The sequence below is a fragment of the Equus przewalskii genome, chromosome 21 (genome assembly GCF_037783145.1).
Source record: "Equus przewalskii isolate Varuska chromosome 21, EquPr2, whole genome shotgun sequence".
Lineage (NCBI taxonomy): Eukaryota > Metazoa > Chordata > Mammalia > Perissodactyla > Equidae > Equus > Equus przewalskii.
Window position 1 is genome coordinate 5,715,076 of NC_091851.1, and position 17,851 is coordinate 5,732,926.

General features: G+C 47.8%; 1 protein-coding gene across 3 annotated transcripts in view; it reads right to left on the reverse strand.

Moving 5' to 3' along the window:
- Positions 1-17,851, reverse strand: part of SLC24A3 (solute carrier family 24 member 3) — a 458,948-nt gene that overhangs the window by 395,733 nt on the left and 45,364 nt on the right. For all 3 annotated transcript variants that reach the window (XM_008517772.2, XM_008517773.2, XM_070589502.1), the window contains one exon: positions 506-634. In XM_008517772.2, coding sequence (XP_008515994.2) covers positions 506-634 — 129 coding nt within the window. The remainder of the gene's footprint in view (positions 1-505; positions 635-17,851) is intronic.

The window sequence follows — 17,851 nt, forward strand, 5'->3', positions numbered from 1 at the left end:
CTGAGAAAAGCCACAATAGGCATCAAATATAACAGCTGACAAATGAACATTCACTCCTTCCAAGAAAAGAGCAACATCACAGGTGAGAAGCTGGTTCAAGCCCTGTGCCTTTACTGTAACCAAAACAAGGCTCCTGATTAAAAACCAGGCAGAGAGACTTCCAGGGCTCAAAGGGAAAACGGCCCCAGAACCTCCTCACCCATCCTGCTCCTGACTCCGTTTCCCACTTGATGGCACAGCATCCCAGTTTGTATCAGTACGGAATCAGGAGTGCCGCTGACTTTGACTTACCTTTTTCCCGACTGCCCTAGAAAAAGAATACAGAGGTAGAAACACACCTGAGTAGTCCCCAGGGCTCTCGCCTCTGTTTCTTAGACACCTGCCCTAAGTGTCCTTAATGTCTCTCTGGTTTAGAACTCAAGGGAAAACCACAGCATCCAGCTCTTCCTTAGCTACAATCAGAGAAAACGGCAGCCACTGCCCACAGCACAGCGGTCGCTGTTACCTGGCTCAGTGCAGTTCTTGCTGCTCCGGAGTCCTGCATCTTCTGAAGTCAGAGTGTCGTTCACCTGCATTAACTTCCTCCCCACTGTCCACTGTCTGTCCTCCCCTATGAGGTCCATGAAGTCGAGGTCTGGGGAGAAAAAGATCATAACCACACATCACTAACAGCTGAGTTTTGGCCATACCAAACTGGGTGCCTAGTGTCCTAATCAGCCACCATTTGCTCAGCCCCACCTAGGCCCCCTTAGGCCTTACCACTGCAGTTCACCCAACCTGCCGCTAACTGCCTGGGGGCTTCCTCTGGCTACTGGGTCCCACTGGGCCCAATGAGGCAGCCCTCAGCCAGTGCCTAGCAGAAGTGGTATACCAATACCTCCCTGCTCCAGTGGGATGACCTGGAGGGGTGTACCGCAGTGCCCCCTCATCCACAGTTCCACCCGCTGCACTTTCAGTTACCTACAGTCCACCATGGTCCAGAAATATTAAATGGAAAATTCCGAAAACAAACAATCCGTAAGTTTTAAAGTGTGCGCTCTTCTGAGTAACGTGATGAAATCTTGCACAGCCCCGCCCTGTCCCGTCCAGAAAGTGAATCATTCCTTTGTCCAGTGTATCCAGGCTGGATGCGCTCCCCTCTGTTAGTCGCAGCCATCTCGGTGATCAGACCAACTGTCGCAGTACTGCGGTGCTTGTGTTCAAGGATAATGGCCCCAAAGCACAAGAGTAGTGATGTAGGCAATTCACATACGCCAAAAAGAAGCTATTGTTGTTAATCTCTTACTGTGCCTAGTTTATAAAGTAATCTTTATCATAGGGATGTATTTACAGGGGAAAAAAAAGTATAAAAGGGTTCTGTACTATATGTGGGTTTCAGGCATCCACTGGGGGTCTTGAAACATATCACTCCCAGATAAGGGGGACTACTGTATTCTAAAATAGATTCCAGAGTTTTCCAAATCTCAGCTCACCAAATCAAACTGGGATTATGCTCCAGTTGTTTACAGCGTAACTCTCCTGATGAAACACAATTTATTGGCTGCTGTCCTTCCCTGTCTTAATTTCTCACTCCCAATGACATGCTGAGAAATGTTTAACAATAAACTCTCTGGGGGGAAACGTCCTGGTTTGTAGCCATTGGCCAATTCCCGTGGTGTAAATATTCCTATTATGGCCAATTTTAAGCTACCAATATGACCTCACTGAACAGGGATTTGGGATGAGATAGGGACAATTAGTTCCACTAGATCAGTATGACTGGCTCCAGCCCACCAGCATCTACTTCCATACCAGTATTTCCTTGAACCACCTCCTAAATAAACAATCTGCAATTGAACACATGTTCAAGATCTGCCTCTGGGGGTTGCCCCAGCTAAGACACCATTTCAACATTCCCAGAAGCTAGGCCCAGTGAATACCACATAGCAAGTTTCAATAAACAAGATAAAAGCATGAACAAGGAAAAAGTAAACCACTGAATGCTCATCAGGGGATGAGCACATAACAGTGCTGAGGTCTCCAGCTGAGAAGACTGTAGGGATGAAGTGCCAGAAAAAAGAACAGAGACTGAAGAGCACCCTGGAGGGGAGACTGTGTCAAGGACATGTTGGGTTTGAAGTGTCTGTGGAGAATCACAAGGGAGGTGCGTGGCCTGTGTAAATGTGGGGGAGATACCTCAGGGGAGACAGCTAAGCTACAGAGAGCATCTGGGGAGTCATAAGCAAACAGGGCAGGGTATTAGACATTAAGGATGGAGTCTCCCGGAGCAGGGGGGAAAGGGACTAAAGAGAACAGAATGGGAGAAGCAATCATGGGGAACTCAACATCCCTTCAGAGAACAAGCAGAGCAAAGGAATTCAGCAAAGGATCATGAAAGGGAGAAAAAGAGCCGGAGAAATGGTGTCACAGATGGTAGCAGAAAGGGAATTTCAAAAAAGAAAAAGTGACCAATAGCCTTCATCACCATGAACAAATCAAGTAAGACAAAGGCAAGGAAATGACAGAGCTGGACATCATGGGGTCACTGGGAGATGAGAACAACAAGCAAAGATGGCTCTTCCTAGTGGCTTGGCACTACAGAAAGACGTGGCATGAGGCGATGGCTACCTCTTGAGTGTCCAGAGTTGCTGTGGTCAAAAAACGTATTTAAATACAAAGACAAGGGCCTCATTCACAGGCCCAGTGGCCTTCTTAAAAGGCCAGATCACCCACCCAGCCACATCAACATGGTGTTCTAAAATGGTTGATGATGAGCCAAAGGTCAATCATACCCATTCTGAAGGTCATCATACCCGTTCCTCTGTTTCCATGGTGATTCACAGTTTCCCAAATGATTTCATCCTCATTATTGAATCTGAACCTTATGACACCACTCGGGGAAAAAAAGAGGCAGCACGGACATTGTCTGCTTTGTCCAATGTTGACTCTCCAACACCTAATCACTGCTAACTCACAGCAGATGCTCAGTAAGCACATATCAAAATAATTATTCCCACTTTGTTGATGGATAAAGTGAGACTCATGGAAGTTTCTGGAAATCACAATGCTTGTCAAGGGCCTTTCACCCAAGCCAGTAGGACATCTGTAACATCAGCAGCTCATGGATTAAGGTCTTCCTCAGTCAAATGGAAAGTGCTCTCCAATGTAAAATTATCAAGATTAAATTACAACTTATGCATATTAGCCAGGACAGCCCTAAATTCATTTCCCCCGTAGAAAATACAGAAGGTAGAGCATACCTAGAATAAATAACAACTTTAGACTCTGAACTACAAAAACTTACACGGTAGCCACAAATATGGTTTAGCCAAAATTGTGAGGACAATACCAAGATAATTCAAGGTTAAAACAAGGGATTTTTGTAGTCACGTTAACCTGAATGTTAATTCTTAGGATTAAGAATGATGACAAGCAGAGAAAAAAATTTCAAAAATTCACAAAGAAACAATAAGGTCAGTTGCCTTAAAATCAAACAACTCGCCCTAAAATGTGAATATAACACCATATTATCATAAATGATCTAAAAGTATGAAGAAAGACATCTCATTTGTCTCAGGCTGAGTTTCTGCAGAAGCAGCTCCTGAGATGAGGATTAAGCAAAGGTGGTTTATATGAGAAGGTGGGGTGATGCCAGGGAGCACCCGCGGGGGAAGACAGAAATGGGACAGGGAAAGAGAGTCAGCCAGTAGAGGGCGCATTTCAAGCCTATTACCAAAATGAGTAAACCAGAGCTTTATCCCTCTGGAAAGCTCTTGGGCCAGTGTAGACATGCATCTCAGATACCCAAGGAGTGAGGGAGCTGGGGTATTTATCCACCTACTCCTGGTCTACCATTGGTCGAAGTCTATTCCCAGGCAATGTTAGTTCCTTGGTACTTCCAACCTGCCACACAGGTGTCCAATGTGGGCTCTGGTGTCCAGAAAAAGGACTTAGACAGTGAGATGTAGGTGCTTCAAGTTGGACAGTGCCAGTGTGCACTGAAGGGGTAAGAACAAAGTGACGTAGGCAGGACACCAATGGTATCCGCCAGCCTGCATGGGATCCAAAGATAGGGTGTAGTATGAGCCAAAAGATTGGCCATTCTGCTGTTCTTGTATTCTGGGTCAAAGAAAAGTGCTTTCTGGTCCTGCAATCCTAATGTTCAGGAAGACTCCAAAGATCTGCAAAGAAGCAAGAGCATCCCTTCCAATGACTTCCAAAGTTCTTTCGTAGGCCAAGTTTCCATGACTCTGTAATTCTGAGAGAAAAGCTGATACCAATTAAGAGATGCAAAAATAAAGCCAGCTATTGTAGCAGAAAATTAGAGGATTTTTTTTAACATACTGATTCAATATCTTCAGGAATTAGACACTATTAAGGCAGCACCTCTGTATTCTAAAACCTACAAACTTTTATCTCAACAAAAATATATTTGACCACTGATTACACTAATGCAGAGACCAGTGTCTGAGAAAATAAGAAGGATGAAAGCAAAGCATTGCATTCCCTTACTGCCCAGTGAGAACCAAAGGTGACAAGATTATACCCACTTCATTTGTCCTCACATGATTCCTGGTGAGGTAGGAAGGGGCAGTTGGTTCTGGAGTCAACTTACCTTTGGAGTAAATAAGTCAGAGTAGAAGTGGTTTGTCTACAATCAGAGCCAGTCCAGAGCCACCATTCCATTGTTAGCACACCCTCCACTTACTGAGTGTCTGTGATGTACGAACAACATTCCATTCTTCACCATGTTTCATCTTAACAACAGTGTTATTTTGAAGTATTAGCTCCATTTGCAAATAAGGAAACCAAAGCACAAAGACGTTGAAAGATTTTCCCAAGGTCACGCAGTGAGCAAAGAGGGAGAGAATGGGGATTTGAACCCAGGTTTGGTGACCCCAAAGGCCACATTCCTGGTGGATGACTGGAGAGGATGAAATCCATCTGGCTGCATTATTCGGCTATAGTAAGGCAGATCAACAATGCAGCCTGCACCTTATAAATAGGTGAGGGGTGAAGACAGTTTCACTGGACCTATTTCCAAGAAGATTGTTTCCCCAGAAACTATTAGGAACAGTGATGGGGCACGAGCATCACCCCATGAAGGCATCACAAACAAAAAAGATAATGGTTCTAAAATCCAATTGGATGCACACTCAGCTCAGTATGGGTTTCTCAGAGACATTGGTCATGACATGAAGGGTTACATTCTTGGATTGAGGGAGGAGGGGCAGAAAGTGGCAAAGGGGACTTGGAGAGGTGCCCATACTTGGTGTTTTCACTGCTTTCCCCTCACTCACCTCCCAGGTTCCTTGGACTTCTCTGCTACAGCAGAGGCTGCTCCGCAAAGCTACACTTGAGCAATGTCAACAAAAACACTTGGCCCCTGTCCACTGCATTCTTGGCTTCCCATCTGCTGGGCCCTGGAAGTTGCATGTTGGCCTAATTAGTCAGCGGAGGGGGTGGAGGAGCATGAAGAGAGAGGCAGCAGGCTCACATGTCACATGTCATCAGCTGAGGCAGCGTGTGTGACTGCACACTCTGAGAAGGGGGGGACAGGAGTGGGCCATGGAGATAGCACAGGGTGCCTGCTGGAAGGGGAAGAAGTTCTCAAGCGAGACTCAAGCCACATGCACTAAGGAAGGAAAGAAAGTGGAGGCTGGGTGCCAAGTTTCCATTACAGTGCTGTATGCTCCCCTCTCCTGCTCTGCTTAGTGCTCTCTCCCCCTCCCTCTTTCTTTCCCCTCATCCCCTTCTTCCTCCCTGTGACGGGCACTTGAGCCCAAGGATTTCTGACACCAATAATGGATATTCTTGGGTGTCCCAAGTCCCAGCCTTCACCCTGAGACTAACACACTTTCTCCTGTGTGCACCCCTGTCCCACAGGGCTTGTACCCTTCCTAAGTCCTGGTCCTAGGCCCCCAGCGGAGAGATGGGGCTGTCTGCTCTCTGAGGAGGGCATTACCTCCTTCAGACATGTGGACAGGCAGCAGTGGGTGGGTTTGCCAGAGCATCATCGTAAGTATCTCACATGCCCCTTGCCTATGTGCCAAGCAGCCTTCCTGCACCCTCTCACTCCATGCCCTCACAGGGACTTTTGACCATCTTGCTGCTGTTGCTGAGGGGGTTAAGTGGCCGAGCCTGGACTCAAGCCCAAATCTGACTCCAAAGCCCAGGTATGCAAGTCCCACCTTGTCCCAGAGCTCCGGGAGCCCAGGGGAAGTGGCCTCATGGGTCAGCAGGCTTACTTTAAGAGGTCGTGTTAACTCTCCCCTCCCAGAGAACTGGAATACTGCATTTCTTCTTGAAAACTGAGATGGAGAGAGTCACCATTCTGAAACACCCCAAGAATCAGGGCAAAAGTCCCCCATTTGCAGATGAGGAAACTGAGTCTTGGAATGTCTGAGTCAACAATGAAGGAGGAATGTCCCAAAACCCAGTGAACAGAACAAGAGACAGAGCCAATGGCCGCAGCAACTGCCTCCGGCTCTCCAGGCTGGCTCAGCTCCTCACCGAGGCTATAAATACCCTACCCTGTAGTTTACACAGCTGTCTCCACTCTGTGCGCCCCGGGTCTTCACCCTGGGGTTGGAGGTCGGGTTTGCATAAGCCCACAGCCAGCAGACCGCCTTCTGCAGACTCAGTGAGCAGGGGCGAAGCTGTACCCCCGGCACCACTCTCCAAATGGCCCCCTTCCTGACCCCACCCCAGGGGTCTCATGAGGGTGAGCCTGGTGGTTCTCACCCTCTGTGGGTCAAGAGGGGGAGCACTGGAAGCGCTGGCTTTCTGCATGTGGATTTTCACACAGATTTTCCAGCTGAAAGAAGAGCGTGTCCCTGCACTGTTCTTGGTCCTAGGAAAGGAGCACAAACTATGGGGAGGTTGCAAGCTCTCCAAACCCACCAGGAGAGGAAGAGGCCGGAGGCTGAAGAGACTGTGCACTGCCTCAAAGCTTCCAGAAAGACAGAGAAGGACAGCTCCAGGGAACTCAGAGCTGCAGGGAAGCCACGGATCCCACAGGATGTCTCTCTCTAGCCATTTACACGCCCTGTCCAGTGGGCAGGGGACTCAGCACCCAGTGGCTGGGTCAAGTGCTCCTTCTCATGCACTCCAACTAAGCCATGGCAATCCCAGGCAGCGGCCTGCATGCTGAACTTAAACCTAGCCCCGTATCAAGGCACAACACCTCTACTTCAAGAAGAAAACTTCTTTGAAAGTAGAGATTTCTCAGTTCATTGGATGGGCCTCCGTTCCACTCAGAGGGGAAGAGGAATACAGTAACCCCAAGCCACGGCCCAGTGAAGCAGACACTTCCACTCATGCCCTGTCCTCTGGAGGCCTCCTACACAGAGTGGTCAGTCAGCAGCAGCATGGGCGTCCTCGGGCTGCTTAGAAATGCAGACTCAAAAAAACAAAGGGGGCCAGCCCATAGACCAGTGGTTGGGTTTGTGCGCTCACTTTGGCAGCCCAGGGTTTCGCCGGTTTGGATCCCGGGTGCAGACACAGTACCACTCGTCAGGCCATGCTGAGGTGGTGTCCTTCATAGCAGAACCAGATGACCACAACTACAATATACAACTATGTACTGGGGGGTTCTGGGGAGAAGAAGGAAAAAAAAGACTGGCAACAGCTGTTAGCTCAGGTACCAATCTTTAAAAAAAAAAAATGCAGGCTCTCAGGCCAATGGAGCTGGAATCCACACAGAGCACACTGGAGTCTGAGCTGCTGCTCCCAGGCCCTGAGGGGCAGCTGTCTCGCGTGACATGCAAAGGGAGACTGCAGGATGGAGGAAGGAAGGGGCCCTGCCCACCGCTGCTGGGCTAAGGGCGGGGACAAGCAGGGGCCTTGGATGGAGAAAGGAAGGGTGGGAGCACAGAGCGGGCTGCTGGGGCTCCAGGTTCTGCTGTAGGACGTGTGGCATTCAGGTGTGTTCTGCATCCAGGGAGACGGGGCCCATTATGAGCCCCCGTGCAGTCTCACCCACAGGAGGAGAAAAAGGAGCCCCGGCGACCTCTACTCCCGGCCCAAATCCCCGGCTTCCCTTCCCTCCTGATGCCCACTGCTGCGCAGCACGCAGAGGCTGGGCGTGGGATGGGACAGGCTGGCTGAACCCCTGCAAGAGTGGCCTTGGGAACAAGGGACTGCCCAAAGAACCCAGCCCAAAGGCATGAGCCAAGAGTCTGAACTGGCCCCAAGTGCAGATTCTGCCGTGGCTGTTGAGCACAACAAGGCAGGTCTGGACATGAGACTGCGGCAAAGGTGAGGGAGCCCACATAGCCCCGTGCTGCTTCCGGTGGGAAGCCCCTCCTCCAGGCAGCCTTCCCTGACTCTCCAGGACCCCCCTCATCACAGACTCCCAGAGAAGGAGCTACTTCTCCTTCAGAGCACACATCACAGATGGAATCATAACCTGACTGTCGTTATTGGATTGCTCTTGCTTGTGTTTCCTCTGCGTTGTGTCCCTCTGGCCTGAAACTCGGTGGATGCGCGATAGTCACAGCGTCAGAGTGTTTCACTCGAGCCACCACCTGGCTGGGACTGGGCAGTCCTCACAGGATCCCCCAGGGAAGAGGGAAGAGCTGAATCTCCAGGAAAGATCCCCAGGCGATTCCACACCACCCTCAGGTGTCGTGCCCCTTGACTGGGGGGTCATGTTTACATGATAGGCCTGGGAATTTTGGTGGCAAACCTGAACCAGAATCCAGGTTTTCTGGGTTCCTGGACAAAACCGTTTGCTTTACAGTCTTGCTACTCAAAGCATGGTCCCTGGACCAGCCACATCAGCATCACCTGTGAGCTTGTCAGAAGTGCAGAATCCAGGGCCTACCTCAGATCCATGCCTGAGACTCTGCATTTCCACAGGGGACTCTGAAGTTCCAGAAGCTCCACTACACCACACAACTATTTCATTCCTAACTCGTTCACAGACATTGTCGTGTGCCTTCAAAGTTCCCAGGACAGTGCTCAGCTCGATCTCTCCATCTCTGAAGCTCAAAATGCAGGGACCCTCAACATTCCCAGGGGCCAGAAAGGCCCCCCGCTGAGCACACCTCAGCCCCTGCGAGAGATGGGGCCCGGTAACTGCAGTGCTGTCTGGCCGCCCTGACACATTCCTCCCACCTCTGCCTCGCCCCGGCTCCCTTTTCAAACTCCTTTGAAAGGCCTGAGAAGATCAGGTGGCAGCAGCCTGGGGTCAGAGCTTTCTCTTCTCAGAGCAGACCCATTTTCCTCACGACCCCGGCAGCTGCCCTCCTCAGAGCCTGTCTTCCTCCTGATGATCTGGAAACATGTCAGGGCCCATGTCAGCCCCAGGACTCGGTGCTGCTTCTCGGGCTCCCGCCCCCGCCCTCTGCTGCACCTGGAAGGCTCTCCTGCCACCTCTCTGCCCCTTGACGTCCTGGGCAGTTCCAAGTTCAGGTCTCCCCATGGAGGTGTCTCCCGACTGGCCCCATCTGGAAGAGGGCAAGAGGACCCTTCTCCTCTCTCTCCTCTCTTCTAGACTCTTCTCTCCATCAATATCTCACACACACATACAACATCCAACATGGGATTTCTTCTCAAACTCTACCGTGCATGGCTATCACATCACCTGGGGACCTTGTTAAAATGCAGATTCTGATTAAGTAGGCCTGGAGCAGGCTCTAAGATTCTGCACTTCTAACAAGTTCCCAGTGGACGCCTGTGCTGCTGATGCAAGTAGCACTCTGAGAAACGAGACTCCATTACACACTTTTAAATGAAAGCATGCATGAATAACAGGGTCTGAGTCTCCACATACAAATGTGAGCCCCAACTGGGCTGTGTTTCAGAAAGCACACTGCAAGTGTCCCAGGCAGTGCATTCTGCAGTCCAAGCAACCCCAGAGACCCCCAATTGGGTGGGACAGAGTAGCCCCCAATGAAAGTGAAGAGGATGAAGCTCTGACAGGTTGTGGGTTCCATCCGGCAGGAGAAAGAGGATGAAGGTGAGAGAGTCTTTCTTCTCTTCATGCAATAACTCTGCAGACCTACAGTTAACCCCCGTCGAAAGCGAGCGCCTGCTGCGTCTCACTGATTACTATACAGCGCTCAGGAGCAAATACTAAAATCGAATGCCCACTGCACCTGACGATGGGAAATGAAATGACCCATGTTTCTCAGGCAGTAGGGGGCATCGTGTCAGCCAATACCTGACCTGCTCCTATTATCCCACAGCACAAAGACAGGAAGCCAATTCAGCTCAAAATTCTGTGTTGGTGGTGGCTGAGTAATGGGTCTCACAACAAAGACAGCTTTCAGGGGTGATAAGAGTAGACAGAAGGGAGAAATAGGGAGGAAAACAGGGGCAGATGGCAAAGGTGCACCCACAATTCAATGAGTATAATACAGATCCCTGGCTCCAAAACTGAAATCACCTTCCAGACAGGGGAACTCTGGGAAATTAAGTGGAGACATACTCCTTCAAGCACCTGAAATGCTCCTAAGATAATTTTCCACATTTTAAAAGGCAGAAAACCCAAAATATCACCGTGGTCCATCTAGATCTGTGCCATTGAAAGGAACTTTCTGCAGTGATGGGAATGTCTTAGACTGGCACTGTCCAATATGGTAGGCACCAGCCACATTGGCTATTATTCACTTTAAATGTGGCTAGTGCAACTGGGAAATAGAATTTCTGATTTTATTTCATTTTAATTAATGTAAATTTAAATTTAAATAGCCACATGTGGCTTGTGACTAAAGGTTGCCTTATCTCATAAGTAGGATGTCCCTGTTCCAAGGTCAAGGACCAAGGCAGAACACCAATTCTGTCAGCACACTGCAGGGACAAGGGGAGACACAGGAAAAGGCAATGGCCTTGAGATAGAGGTGATCATAGATTCTGATGAGACAAGGAAGAAGATGGGCTTGTCTGGTTTTTGTTCTGTTTTAGCTTCCTTCTTTGAGAAGAAGGGAGACAACCAACAGTACTGGTGGAGGAGAATGGAAAGAGTCATCCATACTAAAACCCAGCCCCGAGCCCTCTTAGACAAAGAGATATAGTGACCTTACTCTGTGGCAGAGAAGCATCCCCAATCAGGATTTAAAGCAAAGACAGCTCAAGTTGATCAAGAAATCATGTGAGATCCGTAAGAGAAGGCAGCAGGGCTTATGGCATAGGAATTCGCCGTCTTGGCATTTGGTGACAGGATTCTAGCACCAGATCGGTCACTAGCTTTGGGCTGTGGGAGAAGTTGAATCACTTTATCTCAGTTGCTGCATGTAAAAATTGAAATGCATGCATGATCCAAGCTCTAAAGTCTCTTGAGCTTGGACTGTAAGTCTTTTTTTTAAAATCTAGGTAGAGTCATCTGATCAAAGGCTGGTAGGGTCCCATGGGACATCTGTCCCCATCCTTCAGACTCCCGGGGGATGGGCCACATGACTTATTGAACAGTGGAAAGAAACATTAGAACCTTCACATGTGTATCACATGCCGATCTAAAAATAAGAAAGATATACATTTATTTAATATTTAAAACACAGGCTGACAGTAGTACCCACAGGCCAGCATATTCCATAATTAATGTAACAGAAGGGCATTGTCCCCCACGGTAGGTGAGGGGCCTGAAGGAAGAGTGCAGGATGGACAGGGAGCTCTTCCTAGCTCACTTCTTTCAGAGGATCACAATCTAGTGCACTCTACACAGGCTCAGTGAAGCAGATTGGCAGCTATTATTTGAGACAGTAAAATCTCTACACTGTTTTGAAATGAGATGGGGGCATGATCATGAAATTTTTTATACCATATAGATGTACACTGATTATCTTTTGGAAAATAATTTTTAAAAACTGTTAAAGATAAACTAGGTATTTCTCTCTTACAAAAAGGCAATTGCTGCAAATATGGCTAACCTCTTCTGAGAAGACATGTGGCCACCAGCTAAGCACGCACCTAGCAAATATTTTCTTCAGAAAACACACACACACATCCTTCAAGGTGACATTTTAACAACCAGGTGAAAAAGTAGCTACTTTCCTAGAGAAATTCATTCTATGGAGACAGCATTTTGAAAACAAATATCAAAAAATTGTGTTGCCTCCCCAAAATGATAAAAATCAGTAGAATCTAAAACACTTATATTTCCTAACTTAAAACTTCAAAGAATTATGTAACCTGATTAAAAATATTCCACACGAAGCGTTTCGATAAGTTTTGAACGATTTATTAAAAATATGTAAATACAACACCTTCTGAAAAGTAGAATGACTAATCAATTAAAACCAGGAAAAATAGGAAGATGTTAACAAAAGGCTTTGCATAATTAGTGCATGAAATTGAAAAGTAACATCTTGATTTAGTAGGTATAGCCTATGAGGCTTTTATTCCATTTGGATCTATGTATCTTCGTGAATTATCTATCTCAGGTAGGACAACCATGAAGCATCAATATTAAACTGAACCTTAAATTAAAATAAAGAGATCTCAAATAGCTGTATCTCAAAGTATGGAACTAATATTTTCAAATACATTAAGTATATGCAGTCATGTTGTCCTCACTAAAATAGTACTCATAGACTGGAATAATGTTAATAGCTATAATACCTTAGTAAAATTGTACTGTTTTGTTCTATTAACAAATAAAATACTTTTAAATGGTTTATTTCATGTTTATTTTCTTCCTCTAAGTTTATGTTTCTTGGTATATAAAAATCAGGGGTGGATGCAGGTTTTGTGGGGCCTGAAGCTTATGTAATGTCGAGATCCTTTTAAAATGAAGAAACTACAAATACAAAATTAGATACAAGGCTTAAATAGAATATAAGCATATACATAATGTGTATTACAGTATTAATTATACACAATTTGTAAATAAATATACGTTCATAAGAACAGTTTGGAGATCACAGCTTCAGATGACAAGTTCCATTCCAGCCACACACATTTCTTATTTCCTCCATTAGACTGTAAGTTACCTGATGACAGCAACCTTTTTTCATTGGCACCCAGTACTTGCATAGCAGAGGGATTCAATAAATCTCCATTGGCAAGTAATTTTTTTTTAAACTACACTGGAGTTTCGTGCCTGGACTCCTCCTTCCCAGCATCCTTTCTCCCTTAATTCGAATCAACCTCAGATTTTCATGTGGGGAGTGAGCCCTCTCCCACGTCCAGTTTACCTGGTCTGGGTGAAGCTCCACTCACTCAGTAAAGGCCTGGCCAATCAAAGCCCCGCATCCTGCAGGCCATGATGATTGGTTCTGAGATGTGACCATAATTGAGCCAAGCCAATCAAAGCAGAGCTCCCAGGAAAGAGACTCACCCACTCTCTCCCAGTGCAGTTGAAACTAGGAGAGCGTGGATGCTTAGAGTCCAAGAAGGAAGCCAGCACACAAAAGCAAGTAGAGCCAAACTAAGAGGCAGAGAGAGCCCAGGTCCTGAGGACATCACTTTTCAACTCCTGAATACCCGAAGCCACACTAATCATGAACTTTTCATTACACGTTGCAATGTATCCCTTTCTTAACCTGAGCCAGATGGGAATGGCCTTTCTCTAACAGAAACCAAGATACCCCTAGCTGATACACATTTCCACCTTTTATCCCATCCCACATAAAGTCTGGTAAAATCCAAGACAGAAACCCAGTGAGGCTCTCCCCCAAACCTCCCTGCCTTCATCCTCACTGTGTCCATCAGGTGCTCTGCTGAGCAGAGTTCTTTCTTCTCTCTGCACAAAGGTCCCTCATCCCGCCATGATGCCTTCTACCAACCAAAGTAATAAAGCTGTAAGAGCACCAGCACCACTGCGTGGGGATGAAGATGACTACGGGACATAAGGGGTTCAAGTACAGGCTGCAAGGGATGAAGGCTGGTCCCTCGTGGTGGAGAGAGAGAGTCTTTGTACAGCCCCCCAAACATCCCGCCAGCCTGGGCCAGATGACGGCCAGAGGCTGGCCCAGTCAAACAAACAAAAGCCTCAAATGTCATTGTGAAATTGCAGTAATGCTTCAGATTGCAGCGCAGTGTTTGCAGTGTTGGGAAGTGTCCGGGTCTGGGTTTCCCAAAAGCCAAGTCTGAGACAAAGGCTTTTGTGCAAGTAGTTTATTCCGAAGGGGATGCCAGGAAGAAGAAGGGAGGGAGAGTGGAAAGCAAGACAGGGAAAGGGAAACCGGATGTAAGAGAGGGCATTACATAGGCTGCTGCTGCTCAGAGCAAGGGCATGGTCCCAGTGGAAGCCTGGAGCTGCATCCAGGATGTCTCCCAAAATTGTCCACCTGAAGGATGAGGGCTGTGGCTCCCGTCGCCCACTAGCTGAGGATTGCCCCAGGAGCACAACTCCCCCAAATTCCAGGCTACGCTTTTGAGTGGCCCAAGCCAGCTCCCATCTACTGGGGAAGACCCTGGGCCAGAAACAGGAAGACACACGGCCTACGTTCGAGGTGGCACTATCATTGCAAGGGGAGTCTGAACTAACACTGAACTGCCCACTGCAGCTGCGGCTAGAACCTGAGGAGGACTGAGGGGTGTCTTGAGGGACACCAAATGATGTCAGATACCAAAGGTAACCTTGGCCCCATCTTGGAAACAATGTCTCTTGAAGCAAGAGGGAAGATGTGATTGGTCCAGAGCCATGGACATGTAGATTTTCCAATAACGTTTTCCTTTCCTCCTCTCTTTCCTCACCACAGAGCTTGACACCAGAACTAAAATATCCTCTCAATATTTCACAACGAGGAAGACATGCCTGAGGAGAGGACAGGCAGTGCGGTTTTCATTCAAGCGCACAGCCACTTGTTCTTCTCACTTTTTCCTACTCTTTGGCCCACTGCTTGCCCCTTTCCAAGCTGGAAACTGAAGCCAGCCATAGGAGAGTAACAGGGGTGAGTGGAAAGAAAGATAGGATCCATGCCCTCTCGGGTTTCAGTCCCAAGCCAGAGATCCACCAACAGGAAAGGGAAGACAGGGAGAGTACACGAATGGCCAGACGGGGATAGGGTGACGCACACGGAACCTTCCAGGCCACCCCCTGCTCCCTGTGCAATGGGCAGGTTTGCTTCTCACCTTTCAGGCAGAAAGCAACACCTCCCTGGCTCCCATCCCAGTGAAGCCCTCCAAGGGTGTTCCTACTGATTCGGGATTTGCCTAAGGAATCCGGCTTTGTTCATCTTCTAGGGTCCTGACAAGAGCAGACTGCCAGTAACATCCTCCTTGAAACATTTTTTGAAAACAATACTCATCAATATTCAGTATTTAGGATCTGCTACATGCTTCTAGCTGAAGGCCCCCTGTCCCACTCTGCAGTTTGCTCCTTGCATGCCTCTCTACACCCTTCCCGCCGCCAACATCTCTCTCCCAAAGCCACATTAGGCCACTGAGTTCCAAACTGTCCGTCACAGCCACCACCAGCCAAGGTCAGTAAGTCCTTTGACAGGGAGTCAAAAAAAAAAAAAGTGAAAGTCCTCTTCCACTGTTTTTAAAAGTAAAGCAAGTAGGAAACAAGGGAGAGGAAGTGAAAAAAAGGACAGACACAAGGACATGCACCCACACATGCACAGAAGCTGAGAAGGGGCGATGAAGCAGGGGATTTGGGGAACAAAGGTGTGTCCATCTCTTTTGGAATCATGTATGAGTCGCTCCAGGGAAGATGGGTCAGAGACACAGTAGATGGGGTTAGTAAATGTCCCTCATGGTAGATATCATGGACATTGTGGTCCTTTTCTCAAGATCCTTCCACTCTTCCCCACTGTGTAGCAGCAGGAAGTTATGGAGAAGGGGCAGCTTGATCTGATCTCAGCTCCAGGGACAGGCCCTCATTACTTTAACATGGCCAAAAGGACTGGTTCAGGAGTGGCAAGTGGCCCCACTCAGGTCAGTGAGATGAGAGGGGAGGTTTGCTGGAAGCTTCTGGGAAGGAAAGCCTCTCACTCTCCAGTGAGAGCTGCTGATGTCGTATTTCTCTCTCCTGTGTTAGGAGGCGATGCCTGGAACTGCTGCAGTCATTTTGCCACTATGTGGGAAGCTGGTCTTGAGATGAAGCTCACATAAGGATGGGAGGAAAAGGAGAGAAGGAAACTGGGTCCCTGATGACACTGCTGGTCCGCTCATCACACCAGCCTACCTGCAGAAACACCCTCCAATAAATCACCTAATGCTTTAGGCATTTTGAATCGTTTTCTATTTTTGACAGCATGAAGTGTCATGACTGATGTATCCGATTAAACCTTTTGTTAAGAAGATACAAGTATTGCCACGAGAAACATCAGACGTTGGCTCACATTATTGCTCTCCAATTTTCTAACCTATGAGACCTTACTGCTGTATGAACCTCTTCCTGGAAGCTGGCCCTACACACATGTGAACTGTTCCATAATTAGCCTCCCTGGACACAAAACTTTTTATAAATGCAGTGAAAGATCGTCACAAAGTTCCTGTCCCCGGTCTCAGGGATCCACTATCCATCAGGTCAAATTGCCCTCACTCTAGCGTGAGAGATGGCACCTGGCCTGTTCTCATTCATTCCCTTGTCCCCCATCATGGCAGCTTAACAGCCAGCTCTAACGTCCCTCAGCTCAAAACAGCAGTAAGTAGACAAGCAGGATGTGAAAGGATGAGGAGTCCCTGAAATAAATTCCCATCTCTCCGAGAGGATTCCTTGCCTCGGAAAAGTTCAGTGAAGCCACGAAAGGTGATGTGAACAGTGTCGTGATTTACGAGGAGCCTCAAGGACGTGATGAGAATCATGAGCGGTTGGAGGTCTCTGAAGTGCTGGAGAAAGGCTTTCCTTGCCATCTCCTGCTTCCAGGGCCACCCCAATTTGGTTTCCAATTAGAAATACATTGCAGCTGTGACTCAAGCTGATCCCATCCTCTCAGATGACAGGCGTGAGCTGTCATTACTGCCAGATGATAAACAGGAAGTCACTGAGTAAGAGGAGCGTGTCCATCCAGGCCAGAGGCAGTCACCTAACAGGAGGGCAGAGCTCCAATAACCCTGTCCTGTACAGCGATGATGCCCCTCAGGCCTTCTCCAAAGGGCCACAGAGGACAGTGCTCTTGTGGCTCCGGTCTTTTACGGCAAGTAATAAACCAGGATCTACAGCATCTACAGAGGCAAAGGTGACAGCTCTTTCCACAGATGCATGCAGACAATGCTCAGGCTGTGAACTGAGAAATTTTTTTCTCTCTGGCTCTCTGTCTTAGGTTCAGGTTTACTTAACTTTACAATAACTACTGCTCTTGTTACCACTATTGTTTCTAAACACGATACAGATGTATCTTCAGCAACATAATACACAAAACCTCTGAAAGCATTATGTGCTGGGCATTCTACAAAGGTGTATGTGTACTTGTATCTACAGTATTTGCCACCCTACATATGCCCACCTCATGCCAGGTGTCGTCTGGGGAACTTCCATTGCATCTCAGTACCTCACTGAATCTTGCAACAGCCTTGGGAGGTGGGTGTTCCCCGCCTTCTTCCCAAATGAGAAACCGATAGCTCAGCATCGAGGCCAGTGACTTGCCAAAGGTCTCAAGCTTGGACTGCACGCAGCACTCAGTCCAAGGTCAGGCTTAGGACTGTCCTGGCAGAATAAAAGTGACCCCCCAGGGGTACAGGCTTTTTAGTAGCAGTACCTGGCCTGGCACCCCCATTTTCTAGCTCCCACTTCAGGAAGCTTTCCTTCGTCTTTACTTGCCTTAAACTCAGGACACCTGGATTCCCGTCTCAGTTTCTTTAAGCTGCTGTTTTTGTATAATCTTCCCCTCCATGTTTCCATCAGAGACACAAGAGGGATAAGGCTGTTTTTTTAAAAAAGGAACATAGGATGGGAGAATGATGAAGAGATTTTACCATGGCAAAAAAGGATGTTGCAAATAGCAAGATGTTAGTGGTGGAATCGAGCTGGTGGGTA